This window comes from Thunnus maccoyii, chromosome 21, assembly GCF_910596095.1.
Source record: "Thunnus maccoyii chromosome 21, fThuMac1.1, whole genome shotgun sequence".
NCBI classification, from domain to species: Eukaryota; Metazoa; Chordata; class Actinopteri; order Scombriformes; family Scombridae; genus Thunnus; species Thunnus maccoyii.
The window spans coordinates 17034291-17056659 of record NC_056553.1 but is presented as its reverse complement, the minus strand read 5'-3'; the positions used below and the strand labels follow the sequence as shown (position 1 = coordinate 17056659).

Sequence of the window (22369 nt, the reverse complement as noted above, 5' to 3'; positions counted from 1 at the left end):
CCATAATTCCTGTCTAGCACGAGCTCTACTAGACACACACACACACACACACACACACACACACATCCACTTAATTTGTTGGGGCAGTAATTGCTTTTTACCTTGCAGTCCTGCGACCTTCAACTAACCATCCAGTGATTGTGAGAGCAACAGGCAGAATGGTTGCATGGCAACCAGCTCTCCTTTTTTTTCTCCTCTCATTTTTACAGTAGGGGCTGAAAGGAGTGTTAGAGATTGTGTGTATGTGTGAGTGTGTGTGAAAGAGATAGAGAGAGAGAGAGAGAGAGAGGAGGTGGGTGGAAAGAGAAAGAAAAGCAGGTAAGAGGAGGAGAATAGGTGAGAATCAGATCAGTCACTCTCCATGGAGCAGATGATGTCTTTAGGTGTTGGGACATATAGTCAGCTCACAGTGTAAAGTACATACTGACAGACACTGAACAAGCATAACAGAGCTTTGGAAATAGTACAAAATGGTGCAAAAAACTAATAGAAAAGACTTCAGAATTTGACCTGCTGTCTGATTTGGTCCCATATGAAATTTTGATTCAATATTTATTTCACCCATTAAACCTCATTGACTGGCTGATGGCCCGGCCAGTTTATAGAAACTAATGCTGCACAGGCCGTCATTGTTCAAACCCACTGAATTTTATTTCAAATTCTAGTGGATTTCTCCAAGATACTAAATGTTTCAGGCTGACTTATGTGGAATCATGGGTTTGAATATTGCACAGTATAAACATGATAAAGCTTCAGTGAAGATCTGGAACATGTAATGATTGATGCAACCTTAAACCTGTCCAAGAAGAAATAAAGGAAGAAACAGTATGTTAAGGGGTAAAGTTAGTAATAATAAAAGTGAAACTTATTCCTAAGACAGCCAATTTAATACATTGTATACATATTATCTTCTATACTCTCTTCTCTGATTAAGATCATTCTTGTGAATTCAATTATTTTAACTAAAGTTTAACTATTCATCATGTAGCTTGGGGGTGGGCCTTAAAGAGCTCAGTGGTTCATTCCAGGCACATATGCCTCTGCAAAATGCATTCGTCATTCAATATTGAGTGTTTATTTGAGCAGCATGACAGTTTGACAGTGTCCAAGTGCACAGTGGTCCAGTGTACCATAAGGAGGTTACATGGTTTATAATGAGATGTGTCTGGATAAAAAAGGAGAGAAGGAATGTGAAACAAGGTGGGTCAGAAGACTGGGGGAGTGGTGGATAATTAGTTGAGGGAGGAAGGGATGGAGGAGACTGGAAGTGAGCTACCTTTGAACTAGCCTACTGGGTGTCAGAGGATCCAGTTTTCTATTAGTCCTCAGTGCTATGCCAGGAAATAGGAGTTAGGGGAAGACATGGGACTGTGCTCACTCCAGTCTACTTCTCTCTTTCTCTGCCTCGCTCTCTCTATTGCGGTCTCTCTACGTCCATCTGTACCTCTCTCTCTCTCTCTCTGTCTAGTTACCTCTCCTCCTCTCGCTATCTTTATTCTCCTGTCATCACTCTCCCTCCATCTCCCTCCTCCTCTCTCTCATTACTTTCTGTCATCTTTTGTCTTTCTCAGCTTTCCATCCCTCCTCCCTCTCTTTCTGCCTCATCTCTAAGTCATCTCGTTCTCCTCCTCTCCAGCCTAACTGTACTGAAGTGATTCACCTCTCCCATGTACTCACAGTCACCACAGTCCAACCGGTTCCCCACTGCTGAGCCGAGGCCCCCAGACAGTAAAGCTGTGATGGAACATGTCTCCATTATCTTTTATCATCTGCTTGTGCTTTGCTTTCAGAGGTACCCAATTATCTTAATGCTAAATTGAATTTGGTTCCAGCTCTGTGATTGTTGTTGACTGTCATAATCCATTTTTATGAAAAGGGCTTTGCTCCAATCATTGCTGAACTAATACAGATATAAAGTCATTGGCTCTGCAGTAATTATGCTTGTGGAGTTGTTAGTTGTATTAATTTTTTCTACAAGGACAGTGGGATGTTCACTAAGCTCAAGCTTGATGCAAATGTGTTCATTTGTGTTGTTTACTGGACGGTTGTATGAGCATGTGTGGGTGTTGTGTATTTGTTAATGTCCTTCAGTGTTCAGAATAAATTGTTAACTAGACTACCAGGTTAGTAAACTCAAGAAATCTAATATTGAATTTTCAGTTAATTATGCCATATTCATGCAAATGTTTATACACACAAGTCCTTTTTGTAACAGACAACCAAGAACAAACTTTTCCTCTTGAACATTTCACATTCAGTTTGACCCATGCTGATCTACTGGAAATTGATGTTTTGTGGCCACTAAATTCTTTCATTCATCATTTCATATGTACAAAACTGTTTGTGTATTTTTTTCTACTTGTGTATCAGAGAAATCCTCAGGCACAGATTGCGCCTAAAATTATGGTTTAAATACTTCATCTATGCTTCTGATGGTGTAAGTGTTGTGACACAGGTAGGCTGCAATATATTTTGATGTGATTCATCAACACTGAATCAGCGTTATAGGTATTGTTGAAGTGCCACTTCAGACTGTGCTCTTACCAAATGTGTGTTATTGGACTTGTGTGGCTTCCTTGAGATGAAATGGTTTTAAATTATTTTCATCCACTGAAAATTGCAGTAGTAGCATGTAAGTGTTTGAAAGTAGAAGATGGAGGGATGATTATAAATGAGGGGTTGAAAACATAAAGTCCTGAAATGTCTATAATAAATGGGTAACCCTTCCTTTTATAGTCCCCTAATTAGTAAGTATTGGCCCAGTAAATATATGGTACTGTGTAGTTGTGACTGTTTTAGGTTGGTATTAACTCAAATAACCACTCAATCATACATCAACATAATTAAACTTGGGCTGTCACAACTACATGGTACTTAGTTGAGTTGATAGGTAATAGTGGAGGTTTTTCTTAGTATTTCAGCTGTAGTTTCTCTGATTTACCTACTTATTACCAGTGGTAATTACTCAATAATAAACTATAATTTATCATATATTTACTGGATAAATAATTACTACTTAGGGGACTGTAAAAGGAACGGTTACCAATAAATGTTTATCTCACCTAATTGGGGGTTGTGATACTAAATTAAATAGATATAATGAGATTACAGTAATTAGCTAACAAAAACAAGTAATTCTAATGTGCTCTGGCTCTCATAAGGTCTCAGATATACTTCAAATTATTTATTTGAAATGTGTTAAAAGGGAAGTAACTAAAGACCCTTTTTTCACGTCTTTGTAAAATAGTCGGTAACACTTAAAAACACTGAACCATCTGTATAATGTATTTTCTATTTGTGCAGCTGCCTATCACAGTTATACTTGTCTTCCAGGACGGCTACTCCCAGTATCACTTTGTGGGCTCTGCCTCAACGATAGAGAGAGACAGACAGAGGCCCTACTCATCCTCACGAACTCCCTCCGTCTCACCTGTCAGGACGTCCCCAAATAACCGCTCCGGTGAGGAACACATGACAAATACAATGGAGTGATTATGCATGTGTTATATCTGTTTGCCTGTTTGTTCTGCTGTTCTATTAACAACCTGTTTGACTTTTAGATCTTCCAACTGAGGACATTTTTGTCAAGTGAGGTTCCTCCTTAAGATGTTATTTTAGGGTTAAGATTAAATTTGGATTAAGTTTAGTCCTGTGTAATCTCACGTAGCTATAGATCAATGAGGTCTTGAGAAGTTCAGGCACAAAGAAGCCGAGGACTGTCGTCATACTTCAACCCAATAAAAGTTAAGGAGAAATGAGACCAGGGCTGAAGAAACTAGTAGTAAAAGTTTTTTTTCTTGACAAGTTGGAGGCCTGGTTACAGAATATTAAAGTATATTTGCTTTAATATTATTAAAGCAAATATTAAGAATTAAGTAAATAAGTTTATTTTTTAAGGGGGCAGGGTTTCCTCTTTGATTTTTAAATTGTTGAAATGGATGATGGAATAACAGAACAGGAAAAATTGTCTGTTTGCATTACATTAGTTATTCAAATTCAGACTTAAACCTGCATTAATTGATTTTGGTCACTTGGGGGCACTGGAAACAAGCTGAAAACATAAGATTAATGTTTTATCATCATATAAAGTTGATTTGGAAAACTTGGCAAACAGTTGCTTATTTACACATCAAGCAGACAGAGAAATGTCAACATTTTATTCTAAGTAATGAGTTTGGCCACCTGTTGAGTCTAATATTCACTCTCCCTTTAGCTCTGGTTTGGTCTCCCACAATTCCTGAGAATAATATCTGGCAACTAGATGGATCTAGCTATAGCAGCTAGATTCTCCACTATGTTCACAGTGGGTTTATCAGAGATTTTTTTAATGACAACAGCTACCTGTTGTGTCTGGACCAAAACAAGTTGCCAAAACAGTGAGGTGTAACAATAAAAAGCTCTATAGAGCTGAGGGGAACTGCAGAGTTGGGTGATAATCCTCTGTGGGTTTATCACTACGAGTGACCCCTTTCACATTATACAAACAATAGTCATTTGATCCATTGTTTATATAAAAACATTGATTAAAGCAGTTTTAAGGATTCATTTCATCGTTGCATATGTTTCAGACACACAAATTACAAAGTTTTGTCTTACCTTTAGTTTATCAAAAAAATTACAATGAGAATTTATGTGTGCACATGTATGTGGGACCTGACGACATCCTGAAGGTACGGGACGCACATGTATTCTAATTAGCTATAATTGGACATTAGCCAGTAGCATCAACATTTACCAGTCAATCAGTCTTTATACCAGGGCTAAATAGCTGTTAGCGTCAGTGCTTGCCACCCACAGGCTTTCATGCTGTAAAGTGTGATTATCATTAGCCTTTAGCTTGAGCCCATTGGCCTTCATGCTTTGCAAAGGGCGCATTAGCATTAGCTGTTAGCATCAGTAGTAGAAGGGCCTTTAGCTGTGCTTTCTCCACACCGGGCTTAGCAAGCTGATGAGGCAGAAAAGTACTTTTCCTTCCTCCCGGCTTAGAGAGGTCTTCAAGGACCGAGCTAAGAGAGAGAGACACAGGGAGTGAGGGAGAGGTGTGTGTGTGTGTGTGTGTGTGTGTGTGTGTGTGTGTGGAGACAGAGAAAGAGGGAGGGATGAGATAAACAGAGTGTGAGATAAAGAGAAAAGGCAAGAAGGCAAAAAGAATTAGGGATTGAGGGATGGTTAATGCAGGGAGGAGGAAGTGAAGGATGAGGATTTGACTTTGGCCAGTGACATTGAAAATAAAGAGTTTTGAGATCATAATGTGGAGAGAAATTTGTGAACGTCTGTTGTACATTAGTTGAATTTGGGGTAAAATGGGAGATGGCTAGAAATGACTCCCATCTTTGCTCCTGCTCCTCCCCTCTCTACTCTCCACACCTCCCCCTTCGCCTTTTTTGCTCGTCCGCCTCCTCTCGTTCCCCCGTTTCATCTCCTCCTCCTCCTCCTCCTCTTTGCAGTAATCCTACTTTCTTCTCACCTCACTCTCTGATCTCTCACTCTTTACAGGCCGGCTCATCGCATGCACACAGACACACACACACATACACACACATACACCGGCATGCATCTGTATCTCCTCTCTGCATACGCTCCAGACTCTGCGATTTGGCCCCTTAGAGATGGATCAAAGGAGAAGGAGTAATGATGGCGTGCGGGCACACTGGGAGGGGAGGAGAGAAAGATTTAGTGTGAGGAGAGAGTGGTAAAACTGTGAAAGAGATAGAGAGTAGTAGGGGATGTTACAGGCTGCTAGCATGGCAGAGAGACACAGAGAGAAAAAGACCTTTGCATCCATCATGGCCCCCACAGGGTCCTGCTGTGTTTTGCACTGATAGAACAAGTCTCCCAGGCTCTCATATCCAGCAGTTACAAGCCAGGTCCCCACGGTAACCGTAACCAGTAGTGATGGCACCGATCTCTGTGGGTGTCTGTGACAGGTTTGAGCATCCACCTTAATGGAATCTGCTGCAGAGGTGTCAAATGATGAAAATTAAATATCAAATGTGTCAAAACATTATAAAAGCCTCTCACTCCTGTCTTCCTCTGTGTTTCTCTTGCTTTATTAAATGTTTGTAGATATATTCACCACAACCAATTGGTATCTCATCCTGTGTGTGTGCCTTTGTATATGGGTATTATTTGTGTTTGTGAGCATATACAGTGTCTTAAGATGCAGAAAAAGCTGTGAAACAGATAGGAGGTGAGAATGATCTTTTGCTTTTTAATGTCAGACATTGAATGGCTTGATTAAAAAAGGATCAGGATGTTTTCACACCTGGACTTTTTAGTCTGGTTATTGAAGAAGAACCGTGGTTAATTTTCCCCCTTGGTACGATTCATTTTGGGAAGGTATGAAAACAGTAATCGCACTCAGTAATCACAAACAACCACACCGAGACCCTTTAGAGGGTGTGGTGGGAACAAGATCCGACCTCAGTCCAAACCAACTACTAGCTGTACTCCACAACTTACTAACAACTAGCAAGAGAATGAAGCGAGGTCAGACGTGGACTAGAGCAACATAGTACATTGTATTTGGCCAGTAGACCTTCTACAGGACCTTCTTCCTGTGTTCACATTGTTGCTCCGGCCTCATACATATCTGACCAGTGAGTGAAGTAAACATTCTCATGTGGTTGGTGATGCTGCATTTTGGCTCGCTTGGATTTTTCTCTGGTGTGAAAAGAAACCAAACCAAGGGGAAAATGCACCAAGTTCACTAACTCATCAATTGATTCAGACCAAAGCAAGCAAACTATAGGTATGTAAATGCCTTTAGTATTCAAATAGATAAGAGAGATTCCAAGGTACTCCAAAAATCACTTTAAAAGCCTTTATTCTATTTGGTTAGCCACATTTGTAAGTGTTTTGCCCTGCAGCTATTATCAGGGTACAGGAGAACAACCAAAGAGAACAAAGGTGTTTTTATACTGATTTTTGGAGTGCATTACTTCTCTTTTTTTGGCCCAGAAACGTGGGAAATATTTCCTGTGGTGCAACTGAGAGTGGTGCCCTCCATTAACCGCGTGTATGTGTGTCGGGTATTCATACACACATATCGAGTATTGATGCACATGTGTTTCTCTTTAGTAGATACAGTTCCACAGTCATCTGGAATTTTCCCAAAACCCAAAGTTGGGTTGAACGGGTCTAAGGATCTTATTTTTAGAACGTCCTTCACTTCTGAGGGTATACTGTATTTAAATACTATATGTATGATGGGTAGTTATAGGAATGTTTAGCTAAGCAGACTGAAGGGGCTGATACACAGGTAGGCAGGATTCTGGCAATTCAGTGTGTCAAGATAAGAGGGACTGAGTAAGCACTTTAAGTATGCTATAAGGGGATTACATAGTGACATGCTGAGTGTGTGTGTGTGTGCGTGCGTGTGAAAAAGAGACAGGCAGGGGGGAGATTGGGAATAAAATATTGTACATACAGTATGTGTGCTGGGTCTGTCCTTGCCTGTGCAGCGTGTTTATGTATGAGTTTGTGCAAGCATGTGTGTGGTGATGCATTCATGTGTGTAAAATAGATCTGGTCTAAAAGCTTGGGAAAGTGACAGAAATAGAAACATTTAGAGTTTTGAGGAAGTAAAATACTTGATTTTAAATTTCAGTAGGATGGTGTTTGAGAAGAAATCAGCCATCAGGCTATGCTGTACTGTAAAAGTAACAGTCCATTTTAAAATAAAACACACAAGTAGGATTACAGCTTGGTGTTAGGCTAATCTTAAAGGGGACATATTATGCTTTTTGTGATTTTCTGTCATTTATATAGTGTTATGATGTTGGATATCTATGCTAAACATGGTCAAAGTTCCAAAACTTGACATAAATCATGTAAATCATCCAAAGATATTCCAGTAGAGCCCCAGATTACAAATATAGACCTGTAAATGTGCATAATGTCTCCATTTATTGTCAGAGTAACCAATTAGCTAGTAGCTTCAATAATCTGACTACACAAGACACTTCTCATCAACCTTAGCCCCCATAGCACCACATGCTGTGAAACATAGTAGGGACAACAAACAAGCAGAGAAATCAAAATACAAAGCTAAAAGTGCTAGAGAAATTGATAATATGTCATGTTTTGCCAAGCTAATCAACAATTCCAGGATCACTTTGAATGGAAAAAATGTATTACCATATCTACTTTAATACAACTAGCAGCATTAAATAACTTTAAAACACATTTGGAGCATGACAGGTGGTGTCGCAGAAGGGGCATGTGAGCTCATTTGATAGGGCGGTGAGGGTACATTATACAAAAAAAAAGCCAGGAACAACCGCTGTAAACTGTAATGTACTTTCAACCTGGTGCAGTATTTGGCCACACTGACTTAAAACTTTAATGAACTTCAATCTTTTGCTGCAAAAGATTTAAGTTTAAATGAGGGTTGCAAAATGTTTGCATCCATCATGATTATTTTTAACATGTTTGACTTGCAATGGAAGCTGCTCATTAGTGACCTTCAATGTATAGTTTGTCAGATTCAGATGTGGATATTTCACATGAACTTTAAGCACATGAAGAAAAGAAGGAGATATGGTACCTAAACATGTACAAGCTGTGAAATTTGATATTCAGATAATGTGTCCAAAAACTGGTGCGTGTGCATGTGTGAGTGAATTCCCAGAAGTCTTTAACATGCTTGAGGTGACCCTTTGTGCTGACAAGCTAAATGATGAATAATGACTGTGCACCTTGAAAGACCAAGACACACTCACACACACACAAATATAAGCACGCAGAGAGTGAAGGCTCATGCTGTTCTGGGTTTATTGCTCATTATTTGTGTGTGTGTGTGTGTGTGTGTGTGTGTGTGTGTGTGTGTGTGTGTGTGTGTGTGTGTGTGTGTGTGTGTGTGTGTGTGTGTGTGTGTGTGTAGCGAGCGCTCCAGCCTCCCCCAGAGAGATGATGAGTCTGAAGGAACGCAAGATGGACTACGATTCCACGGCAACCAACGCTGGTTTCCATAGCAACAAAGGAGAGCACACATCCCGGAAAGACGGCATGGCAGGTGTGTGTATGTGTGTGTGTGTTTATGTGATGAAGAGACAGAGAAGAATTAAATGTTTCTATTTTACCCCCCCATCCCCTCCTCCCACACACACACACAGTATGTTTGTTTGTTTGTTTGTATTTGTCTTTCTCTCAGTGTTTCCTGATTTTTGACTAAGCCAATTGTGAAGTTTCCCACGGTTTAGTTGTATCCCTAAATTATTATTTTTAGAAGTAGCAGAAGTATTTATCTTTATCGTTCATCCACATGTGTTGTCTTACTCTTTTCTTTCCATCTTCTTTTCATCCAGTTCAAGTATCCTGTGGGACATCTACGTTGTTCCGAAACTCTTACCTGACCGCCACTGATGATATCAAGCAAAACCAGGTGATCTAGTAGTTCTTTATAAATGTACTACATGCTTTTACCATGTACACACACCAGCACAGCATGGTTAGCAGTGCATGTGTCTGTAGTCAAGGCCCTCATGAATTGGCATATGCTGTCATGACAAGTTGGTTATTAGGAATGAGATAGCAGCAAGATGGAAGAAGCACACACACTCACATGCCCACAAAAGGTGTCTCGCTGTGATAAGAGATACACCGGCAAAGTCTCCAATGGAGACACGCCCTCAGGTCAGGCAGCATCAAACCACTGCAACCTGAAACCACACCCGACTGGCAATGAAAATCATTACCTCGGTTGATTGCGCTAATTATTTGCTTCTGTTTAATGGATCTGCTGGTGAGGAGGGAGGGTTAATGGAAAGCATCATAGCCTTTGACTTGGAAAGAATAAAAAATTTGGTGGTTCTTGTTCACCTGTATTAAATACATAATTATAAGTTCCTTTGTATGGATGCAAACTTTATTTTTTCCACTTGCTGTTACATAAACTCTATTGAATAACTGAAATGGGTACAACTACAGACAGTTATAGTGTTAGTGATGAGTTGCCCCCTTCAATACTTGCATGTAATAGAGAATTCACAGCATGAGTCCCTCCCAAATTGATTCCTATCTCAGCCTTTTTTACCCGTACTGCCTGCCTTTCAAAGCCTTCTCCCCCATGACCTCACTCTCTACCTGCCACTCTCCTCTCCATCCCTCCACCTTCTTCTCCTTCTCCTCTTTTCACTTTGCTCCTACTACCCACATTTCTGTTATTCTCCACTCTTGCTCACTGCACATCACCCCCCACCTCCCCATCTCTTTCCCCCAACTCCCACTTTCCCGTCACCCCACCAGGCTCCGGTCCAGCCCTGCGTTGTGCCCCCCCAGCCCCAACAGGACAGCCCATCAGCAGCCGTGCTAAAAGACTACGACCCCTACCCTCCCCCTCCTTCCTTCCCCCAGCCTCTGCCGCCACAGCCTCCACCTCACAGCCAGAGCCGGAGCTTCGACGAGGCCTACTACGAGGACCAGGGACCTCCGCCTCTTCCTCCGTCCCAGCCGCAGCCGCAGCCACAGGTCCAGGCGCAGGCCCAGCCTCAGGCCCAACCCCAGCAGCCTCCAAGCAACACCGGACCACCCCGGGACCCACGGGAAGACCTGCGTATGCATCTGGGCCTCAAATCCACCGGCAACTACGTAGACTTCTACTCGGCCTCTCGGCCATACAGCGAACTGAACTACGAGACCAGCCACTACCCGGCCTCGCCTGACTCCTGGGTCTAGTTAGACTATGATGAATGGGGGGGCAAGAGAGTCTGTGTGTACGTGTGTGAAAGTGATTATTTTTGCAAGTGATCAACAGCAGATTCACACAAGATGACAGCAATTGGCATATTGAAAAGGGATCTTGTAGCCTATGGCAGGATAATTTGTGTTCTCTAAAATAAGGGGATGACAGAACCAGGTGGGATTAAAAAGTGAAGTCAGGTCGAGTGATTAAGAGAGACTGTGCATGTGCATGCCGACATTTTCCTTTTTTTGTTTCAGACCGCTTTATTTCTTCAAACTCAGCTCCATTGCACCGGTGAGTGAATAAAGGAGCATGTGGAACTAGATACGAAAAAGTGTGTATGAAAGGATGAGAGCGTAGTGGACAGGGAATTAGAGAAAGAGAGAAAACGATTAGGCGGAGAGACTACAGAGAGGCCTAGAGAGGAGGAAAATGATGGGATCAAGAAATAATAGTGAGCGAACGAGAGAGAGCTTTTACTCTGTAGGAGCAGGAAGTGGCTTGACCTTTCGTCAAAGACAGAGAGAGGAAGAGAGGCGAGACGAAGATTGGCATGAAGGTTCTTGAGGAGGTCAGCAAGAATAAAAGCACAGAGAAAGATGAAAGCACATCAGGCACAAGGCAAGAAGTGGATGTTTACTATTTCACCCAAGTGACAAACGTAGCACTGCTTTTATTCCCCCCACACACACACACAAACACACACTTTTTTTGTTGCGATGGCCTTGCCGCCTACATAGGCTTCTGAATTTGTTTTCAAGGAATGTCATCTACAGTGAGAGACTCTTCTTTTTTGTCCTCATTCTTTTACATCTTTTTTATTTGTACTTTTCTAAATTTTCACTTTCAAAAAAGCATTTTTATTTTCTGTGTACAGTTTAAAGGTGATATAGTGTGTATATTACACATGTTTTTGATGGGGCCACTTATGAAAATATGTTTTTTTTTGTTCCAAGACTGACTGAAAACAGCAAAAGCAACAAAAATATATGAAATGACAACACAAGAAGCCGAAAAGATAGACATCGTCAGGATGGATGTCAGTGTGACACCTTTGCTTTGCCCTTTTCCCGACCGGAGAGGAAACCCTGCAGTATTCGTGTTTTTCGCTCCCCATCAAGTGAATTTCATTGTGGACATGCTCAAACGTCAAGAGCAGTTTGAGGCTGCCAGAGCACCAAGATTGGCAGAGCAGCATCGAGTCCCCGTCAACGAAAGTGCTTTTTCACTGCCTAAAGAATACATGTGTCTGTTTAAAGCACATTCTCTGTGTTTGGAAAGGGTTGTCTTTTCCTTTTGGGGAGCTGGTATGTTTGACCATGTCAACTTTCAGTGGTTTCTCATCATCACTTGTGCATAAAAACTGGTCCGTCCAACAAGAGCCACCGTGAATATTGTACAATCAGTGTACACACTAGAGATAAAGAGACAGAGAGAGACATGACCCTGTGCCAAACTTTGACACCTCATGGACCAGTCCTGGAGGACTTTAAAGGGACATTCTGTCGAAGTTTACAGACACTGACTGGATGACTCCCTCTGCTGTTTGTAATTTTTATTTTCTTGTGTTTTGATCAGGTGAAGACATACTTATCGCTGGGGATCATGGGTGACATCTCCCTCCCATAGATGTACAGTACAGACCTGCCTCTCTGTGTTGGCTGAGCATGTATGGGCGTGTGTTTGGGTGGACACGTGCGTGCGTGTGTATGTGCGTGTGTTTGCGTGCGTGCGTGTGTGCGTTTGTGTATGTGTGCATGTATGTGACAGAATGCGTGGCCTGTGTGTGTACACGTAAACTTGAGCGAGCGTATCTATGCATGCATGTGTGTAGTAGTGTGTGTGTGTGCCTCCGTTGCGTGTATGTGGGTGTGCGTTCCTGTATAAATCAATGTCCAAACAAGGCATTCCTACCGACAGTTTGTCCAATTTTACAACATGAAAACCAAGGTAAAAATCACTAGAATGAATTGTTGATATAGAATGATAAATCTATAAATATATGAATATAAATATAAATATATATATATATAATTTTTATGTGCAGATGTCAGTGTCACTAAAAGCAACAAATGTTCGCAGAGAAAAAAATATTATGTGGTGTACAACAGGACTCTTGTTCACTTGACCTGAACGTGGAAACTGCTGATCGGGCCCCCCCTTCCCTCCCCAACCTCCCCAACCTCCTCCCCCAATGGAGAGAAAAGAGAAATCCCACCTGACGTTGCTCAGGCTCTGGTGCGAGTTGTGTGTAATTGTGTGTCCATGCTTCTTAGATGACCCTGCTGAGAAAGGACCGTACTTGAACACAAGGAAAAATAAAAAGACTCTTTGCAATCAAACACCAAGACTGTTGATCATTTTAACAGATGAAGTTTTAGGCGGGGGTGTCCAGTTCTTTCCTCAATTAGCAACTCTCAGATGTTCTTGTCACGCGCACATCGTATGAAGTGTTTCTATAACAGGCTAAATTAATCATGTGGTGTGGGTTAAGCTGACGCTCTTTGATGTGTTTTAGATTCGTTCACATGTTTGCGCTCTTTCTTTGAGTCTGTCTCTTGCTGAAAACGCTTCAGGTGGCTTTGAAGATCTACCAAAGTTAATAGCATGATGTCAGAACATTTTTCTTCCCACAGCCCTACTTTGGTTCCTGAGCCAATTTGGTAAAAAAAGTTGAAATATTAAAAACATGTCATCAGGTAAAACCGAGATACAGTTACTGGCTACTGAGAGATTTTTAGAAGATACTTGACACATACATGGGATGAATACCAATGTGAACCTTATAATATAAAAACCATAAAACTTGTAAATGCAGTCCCATATAATAACCCTCCAACAAATACTACCTTTGTGAAGCTTTAAATGAACAGTTCTAGGTGACTATATAATGGAGTGTCATTAGAGCACCTCTGGTGTTCAGCAGACAAAAAAAATCAACACCTTCAGATGTTATGCAGTCTAATACAACACCACAATCACTTTATCAGAGTTAACAACACCTTTGTGACACAGCCCTGACAAAAACTGAATATTCTGAGCTTCACAGAGGTTTTCATTTTAAAAGCTATTGAATTCATCTGCATCATAATGTACAGATGTTCATGTCTCCACGCCTAAATGGACAAAAGACATTAGCTGATGCATTTTGGCATCTATTATCATCCCTATTGGCTGTTAATTGCTGACCCCCTATATCCTCACATTTTATATTACCTCCATTGTATATATATAAATCTATATAATAAACATAAAAATGTTTAGTTGTTCTGTATTTGCACTGCTCCAGAAATGTATAAAAGAACCACTGATAACATTTAATACAAGAAGAGGAATTGGATGTAATTCTGAGTCCACTTATTCAGCATTACATTGTTTGGAAATATAATGAAAACTGTGGCACCATTAAACACATTTCAGATGCTTAAGTCAGAATACATTTGCATGCACTGGGCATGAACATCACTGACTAAGAACACATGTACTGTAATCTTTAGAGCGATTATACAGTTGCATAGTAAGACACCCAACACAATGCAAACAGTGTCAATAGATTCAGATTGCTTTTGCACAGACAATTTACCACTGTTGTCTCCCCTGGATGACAAGCAACACTGTTAACATCTTGATAACATCATCTACTCACGCAAACATATTCTCTGGGGACTTGACTGACAGGCGTGTGGGAACATATTGTATGATAATACTTTGGATATCAGCCGCATTCACACTTCCGCTGATAATGACCCCTTTCGCGTGCCTTACAGTTAATGTACTTACACAGCGTAGCAGCAATAGGCATGTATAAGCATGACAGGGGGCTTAGTATTTCACTGTGATGTTGCCCCAGAGTGACAGCAGTGGGACGTGGTTAGAGTGATATTAATAAGAATAGAGAGATGTAAAGCCAATGCAAGGGCCTCCTAAACCCACCAGCCTCTATTGTCATGTTAATGACAGTGGTCAGACATCATAGGTGCAGTAATGGAAATTCACACTTTATATTTTTCCCCATCATTTTGTTCCCTTTTTGCATCGCCCCTACGACTTTGATCCCATTCATCTAGATATCCATTCTGAGATTGAGCTGAACTTGAATATATTAAATGAATGGGGCTGAGCTGGCGGTAGCTGCATTTGTTACAATCCATTGGAATCCATGTCTCCCCCTCCTTCCTCCTTCCCTCCCTCCATTCCCCTTCTTTGATGCTGTCTAGGTTAAGCCTGTGAAATGTAGTGTTGGGTAATAACTCCATTGCGTTGATTATTAGCCTTCACAATAGAGGAAAGCCTCCTCTGTCTGAGCACAGTCCCATAGTGGAAGGCTGGTGTAACTTAATGTGGCATGAAAATAGCTCCTCAATTTTCCTACGCACGGCCTAAACTGCCCTGTTCCACCCCGCAGATGCCTCCAGCCTTCACTGTTTCACTGCCTCTCTTGCAGCTTTCTCCCCCTCTAACTCTGCCCATTCAGCCGTCACACACCTCCAGCAAGATACAGAGGTGTATGTATGTGTGTGTAGACATGTACTGTACATGCACGCAGGTGCGTGTCAGCAGAGAGGGGGGTCGGACATGAAGGGGAAAGGGGGAGAGGCAAAGTGAGATGTAAAGGGAAAAGAAGGAGACAGAGACATAGTGGGGAGCAGGTGGAGGGTCTGTGATTTATACTCTGCGGATTTGAGCGTGAAATCAATTTGTGTTTAAGAAGAAGTGAGGCTCCACAGAGCGACTGTGTGCCACAGATAGACCTTGAGAAATTAATGCTCTCACCTGAGAGAAGGAAGGTTTGAGCCTGAAGGAGACAGAAGGTGGAAGGAGGATGAAGATGGACAGGCTGGAAAAGAAGGGTAGAGAAGAAATAGGGAAGGATGAGGAGACTTTTGAAATTATGGTAAAAGTACATGCATAATAAGTAGAAAACTAGAAAATTCAGATTTGTTTTTTAAATAATAAAAAAAAATGAAGGCAAATGAGAGACAAAAATTCCTCTATTTTCATTTTTTTTTTAAATTAAGGCCCTGTTCAGGGACAGGTTAAAGTTCAGTTCATATGGGTGTTAGGTTTTTTTAAAAGCCTCAAACACTTTATGACTTAAAAACTTTTTTAATTTGCATACACCCGGAGACATCTCCTGGTTAAAGCAGCTGAATCCAGATGTGCAAATTATGAAATCAAAAGAAATCTTGAGTGAAACATGGAAAAATATGCCAGAATAGAACAGAACATTTATTTATTCAAAGTTAAACAGTCACTGTTGAAAAGAGGTTTGTTTTGCTTTGAAAAAACTTTATTTTTAATTTTACTTTAAGTTTTACTACTTTAAACTTTACTTAAAACCTACAATAACAGATTTTTTGGCCACATGGGTGCAGTGGAAACAAGCTGTGAAAACAACACTGACATATTACTTCATAATTTGATATGGTAAACATCTTAGCAAACAGTTGCTTGTTTACACATCTAATAGATATATAACAACATTAGCATTCATTTGGAGTCATTTTCTTTCATTTAAGTCGAATATTCATTATCCTTTCAGCTCCATTATTGGTCTCCACCATCTCCAGAGGGAAATATCTAGCTCCTCAGCTGCTGTTGATGTTCACCGGCTAGTTGCTGAATTTATCTGTCTGCCATTAGGTGCTGGGCAGGTAATGTACAGTGGATTCGCTTTTCTACTGAAAATAGTTCACTGCTGCAGCCAAAAATGACACAGTGAGAGTGAACAGTGAATGTGAGGGTGGAAAACCAAGACAATAAGCTAAAAGATGCTATAAAGCTTCATAGAGCTGAAGAGAACTGCAGAGTTTGGGTTATATAACTGTCTGTGGGTTCATCTCTAAGAGTAACCGCTTTCATATTACGCATAGATCAATTGTTATAAAAATATTGATAATACCAGCATTATAAAAAAACAGTTTGGTATATGGAATGATGAGTTCTGGAGCACATGGTTGCAGTAAGAGTTTTTTAATAAGGTGGAATATATTTATACAAGCAAAATGGTTTGTTTGGAACTAAGAAGCTGCATTTGACTTTCCACAGAGTGTGAAAACTGGCCAGTCGAACCCCAAATTATTCCTTTTCCTCTGGGAAATTCAGCATTCCCCTAAACTTTGTCACTGCAGTCGGTCAACAAGTGAGCATTGTGTGTCCTTTTTGGGCTCTATGGTTTCCAGCTTATTTTCTATTTTGGTTGAGCTTGTGAGTCACACCTCCTTTCACCACAACGTATCCATCTGCCGTCAAATGGTAGAGTTTAAGTCATAGGCTGAATCATCCTGCTGCGTTGGAGACAACACCCTAACCTTTGCACATAACCCAAATTCTAAACTGTTTGGAATAAAATGACAACCAATGTGGAAAAACATCCATAAATAGTTTCTCTACATTATATATTAAACATTTATGGCTTACATGTGTGGTTCGATAGCTGAAATGGACATGTAGAGTTTGTGGTTTACTAGCAAATCATGTATGCTAGGCTTTGCTTCTTTATGACTAAGAAGCTGCATCGAGAGGTAAAGCAAAGGATGGAGTGTAATTATGGAGGCAAAATTACTGAGGACTAAGATGTGATTGAAGAGATAAAGGAGAGGAGAGGGTAAAAAACAGGCTTTTGCAGACAAACAGGACACTAGCGTAGTCCTAAATCCCCACTTATTTGAATAAAGTACACGTAGCCCTCATTTCTCATTTCCCCTGGTGTCATAAATTCTGCTGCATTTACCGTTTAAGCAACGACAGACAAAAATATGGCAGAAAGCCTCCACACAGCGAGTTGTTCAGTACTGTTTGACATGGGTGTTATCATGGTTCATTTACACCTGCAGGGAAGTGGCAGGATGTTTCAATTTGATCCTTGCCAAGAATTTTTTCACAGAGCACCAGGACTGAACAGTGCTGATTAATGCAGCTAAAGATAGCCACAGAAAATCAGTGGTGACGGAAAACCTTTGTGAAAAGCTCAGCAGGATTAAAAATTCTGAACAAAACATCACAGTTATTGGAAGAAAAAAAATGCACTTACTAAAACATCACAGTGAATGAAGAGGTCAGAAGTTTAATGCATTGTTGGGATGTTGATTTCATTCAATATCTCTTATCGTCTTTATTTCTTTTTTGATGGTATGAAAGATTGCTTTATGGACCAATTCACACAAGGTCATAAACACCCACATAACCCTGAGCGTGTCTGCATCCATCAGAGAATTAACAACGGTGGGTTGACTGCAATGCAGTGTGTAGAATTCATTTTTAACACAAACTTTTTTATAATGATACTGGTAGTAAAGTAAAAGTTGAATAGATAACCCAGTAAGATACATCTTTTTCAGCCAGGCTCAGCACCCTCTGGTAATACTTTAGGGATGAGGGGTATTCACCAAACCATGCCAACTTTCCTGCGTTTGTCTTTCCTTCCTCTTTTTGCCGTCAGTCACTGGCAGGCTTATATTAGACAAGACCAGCCTTCTTGATGTCAGTTAATAGGACAGTGACAACCATGTGATTATGACAAAAGTACAACTCAGATAGCAGCATAGATAGATGCAGCCGTATGCACGGTTTTGTGCACAACCCTTAACAATTGCTCAGCTTAAACCTGTGCACAGGAAGAGATATTTATTAACACTGCAAAACCCTAAATTCAATCTAATACACAGAGCAAAATAATACCAGGACACTTCTCATGCTGAAGAGAATCCATCAAAAGCACCAAAAACATACAGTGATGAGTGGGTACTTTGCACTCAGATGTCTCTGTGGTGCCATTAAAATGATGTTTACCTCAGGTGCTCCCCGTCCTCAGGCAGCTGGGAAACTACCCTCACAGTATCTGACTCTTCCAAGTGCTTGTGAGCAAAAAATCACTCCAGATTTATTGTTTTCTAACTGAACTTGACCTCAGCCTTCTTGTGTAGAGAGAGTGAGAGCAAAGGGAGTAAACCTGCACGGATCAATAAAGCATCACATTATTGCTAATCAATCTGCTAGTTGCATCGCTTTTTCCCTCTTTCCTGCCCTCACTTTTCACCCTGTTTCAGTTTGACTGTGATTGACGTGGACACATGCAACTAAGTGTATGCTCATATGGATGGTTCCCTGTCACATGCACGCACAAACATACACACACACACACAGACACACACACACACACACACACCCCTACACCATAAGGCACCCTGTCAGGTATTGAATAGTTAATGCTGTAGAGCAGAACAGAAGCCTTGGTTATTCATGTGTGATAGTGTTGCTGCAGAGGACCCAGCTGGCTTCCACAGAGCTATGTCAGTGTGTGTGTTTGTGTGTGTGTTTGAGAGAGAGAGAGAGAGAGAGAAAGAGAAATGGAGAATATGTATGTGTGAGAGAGAAAATGTGTGTGTACACCTGTCAGTTTGAGCAGATTCACTCACCTGTGACGTCCTCATTCTGTCTCTCTGTAAGCCGTCACTGAGAGGGCTCCTCTCAAAGGCCCAGGCACACACACACTCGCACACACACACACACACACACAGACAGTCATATCAGCCATGGGCAGGTGTTGAGATCACTGACTTCTGAAGAGGATTTCACCTATGGCAGTTTGAATGTGTGCCATGTATTTGCACCCTGAGTAATGAATGCTCTCCCTCTCCCAGTCTCGCATGGGCGTGTGTACGTCAGAGAGAGAAAAAAGCAGGGAACAGAGGGAAAAGGTGGAGGGAGAGTGACACACACACACAAAAAAAGAAAGTGTGAGAGGGAGGAACAAATGAGCTGGATGTGGAGCTCTGTATTTGTCTCTCGTTTCAAAGTGGTGCAGTTTCTATCAGTGACTCTTCAGTTTTTCTGGGACATCATGGACTGAGCTTTGTCAGGGTGACAGCAATGATGAATCCTGCAGGACACAAACTCCCACATACAATAACTGCAGACAGCTCTCTCATGTAGTGAAGCTGCAGTCGTCCATCTAGTGGCCACATATGCGCACACACTCACATGCGTGCATTCATGGATGTACACACTAGTGACAGAACCACACAAACAAACACACACACACACACACACACACACACACACACATACAACCAGGCTGCACTTAAGGCTTGGTGATGTGGTTGAATCAATCAAATCAATATCATGACATTAAAAATCATAATTTTCCGATAACAATATGTTTAATTGAGCTTCCTCTACCTTTGCTGATTCATCTCAAGCCTGACATGTAAAATAATAACTACAGTAACTCATTTTGTTAGTTTTTAATCACAATTTGCTACATTAATTTAGATAGGATTTTATAAAACAATAACAATATGATCATGATACAATTTCACTGGTAAAGGTAATATTGTATGATCACTGAAACCTTGTTGCATGTACAAAAACAAACCCAGGATGTGTTCATTTAGATTTTCATGTAATCTAATCGCCATTACTAACATGTTATATTTGCTTTCATATAAAAGAGTTTATTTGAAATATCCACATATCCTAGATTTACTCCTGTGGTTACGTCAGCTACTCACCTGCTGACAGGTGAGTAACATTACGAAATGCTTTCTACAACGTCTGTATTTTTGAACTCCTGTCTTATGAGTGTGAAGAAACTTTGCTATATCTGTAGATGAGAGTACAGCGCTTTGTGTAGCAACTTTCTTAATGCAATCCTAGTTTATAACCACTGAAAATGTAGAAAGAACAGTTTTAAATTGACTAATTAATTGTTTTCACTCAAATAGCATTTCTTCTTGAAGTTTTCAAATTAATTCATAACTAGAGATTGAATGTGGCAAGTTGATAATTTACAAAAAGGGAGACCATGCAGTCCTTTATTAGACATGTGTGTCACATCTGTCTATAACGATGATATAAAATCTCTGCAGGTGTGAATGTGTACAGTCCTCCCTCTCTGCCAGAAATGTTCCCTGACACTCTTGTCATCAGTAAGAATAACATCATAATCAACTTGTCTTGTTAAATAAAAGTTAACAAAGTCCAAACATTTTAATTGGACACCACAGTTCATCCTTTTATGCTTTTACAGACTGCGTCCTGACCTGCGAATGAACTACTGGCCTTTTGATTGGTTGTCAACACCTTCCTCAGGGACACTAATGCCCTGGCAACAGATTCTTACACTTTGAGGACAAATGTGATGCTGGGACCACCTCTCCACTGCCAAAACCTATTACTCATCCGCAGTTTGTGTGTATTTATGTGTGTGTGTGTGTGTGGGCAGCTAAACTTTGTGGCTTTGGGGTGACATTAGTTGCCACATAAAATATATAACAAACTGGTCTTGGAAATGATCTCATTGCATCTGTATTTTTTAATACTTTTCTCCTCGTGTATCTCAATGAATAATTCAAATGTGATCAATTAAAATGGTGGGTGTGCAACTGTGTGTGTGCGTGTACTATGAGCACGGTGAACTTCACTTCTTTTGATGGTCTGAATGAAGAACGCAGCTGCCACTTCATACTGCAATTACGCCATTACAGAGATGACGATTGGCCTGCATGCATCATTTTGACCTCACACACACACGCACATACACACACGCACTTTCTCTCTCACTGTAAACATGTGACAGCACATATAAATGCATGCACACACTTCAGACTCATCACTCCTCAGACATATCACATCATGCACATTGCAGAGTTTTAAATAATTTTTATTTTTAACTTGAAATGCAGAAAAATACATTAACACCCTCCCCTACTACTACAAACTCACACACAGTACACTGCAGAATGTAAGTACATCTTTAGACCATATTCTACAGCACTCATACAGCTCTGCATTCCAGACGTGTTCAGATAGCTACTTGAAAATAAAATCCATAGTTTCATTTTGGATTCTTTTTTTTCTCTCCTCTCGGTTGCCTATAACGCCTCTAGGCTTTGCCTGCAATCCTCAGCTATGCCCAAGGACACTGTCATGTCAGCCAGTTAATGAACCACTGTGGACTTATGGTGTAAAAAACTGCAAGTAGGTGGTCAGTAAGGTCACCACTGTCTCTCTCTCTCTCACACACACACCTACAGTAGCACAGTTTTCTTTCTCTCTGCTGGATTGTCTCTTTTACCTTTTATTGCTCAGCCTGCTGTGTTGGCTTATAGGTGAGAGATGGAAACAGGCTGCTTCATTAGAAGAGGTCTCTGCTTAATTAAAGTTTTTTAGAGGTTGTGTAGGTGACAGCTTGAACTTAAAGAGTGTGTGCTCTTAGCAGAATTAAATAATTTATGAATAGTAGGGCAACCATTTTTATTCCCACAATTAACATTTACATAATATTTCAGTCAGACAGTAGCTTGTGAGCTCAATTAGATGTTTAAATTTGTCTTTTTCTGTCACAAAGCACTAAACATCCTGATGCAGGGTTTGTTGACATTTCCTTTGTGGATACAAGCACATTTCTTTATGAGCTGTCATTCATATGTTGTGCGTGGCAGTGACTGTGTGCCCACACATGTTCTTATTTTCTTAAACAATGGGTTCACAATTTTTCAAGTCTGTCTTAAAATAACAGTCAGATGCCCATATGAACACTGGTTCCTTGCTGTAATCATTCCTCCTGTTAATACTTACTATTAAAAGATCCCCTTCAAATGCACTTTCATTGTAAAAAGAAAAACATGTTCAATGTTCATTTGGGCTCCTAACTGTTCCTTTAAGTGGTACTGGTTAGTGTTT

The 22369-nt window shown here is 40.7% G+C and overlaps 1 protein-coding gene across 6 annotated transcripts in view; it reads left to right on the top strand.

Annotated features, from left to right (window-relative positions):
- The window catches only part of ctnnd2a (catenin (cadherin-associated protein), delta 2a), a 279187-nt gene extending 266144 nt beyond the window's left edge, over nucleotides 1-13043 (top strand). For 3 of the 6 annotated variants that reach the window (XM_042399032.1, XM_042399031.1, XM_042399029.1), the window contains 4 exons: nucleotides 3334-3460; nucleotides 8885-9016; nucleotides 9309-9385; nucleotides 10249-13043. In XM_042399032.1, the coding sequence (XP_042254966.1) occupies nucleotides 3334-3460; nucleotides 8885-9016; nucleotides 9309-9385; nucleotides 10249-10677 (765 nt within the window). In that variant the 3' untranslated portion in view covers nucleotides 10678-13043. The remainder of the gene's footprint in view (nucleotides 1-3333; nucleotides 3461-8884; nucleotides 9017-9308; nucleotides 9386-10248) is intronic. The other 3 variants (XM_042399033.1, XM_042399034.1, XM_042399028.1) reach the window with 3 other exon arrangements.
- The last annotated feature ends 9326 nt before the right edge of the window (nucleotides 13044-22369 follow it).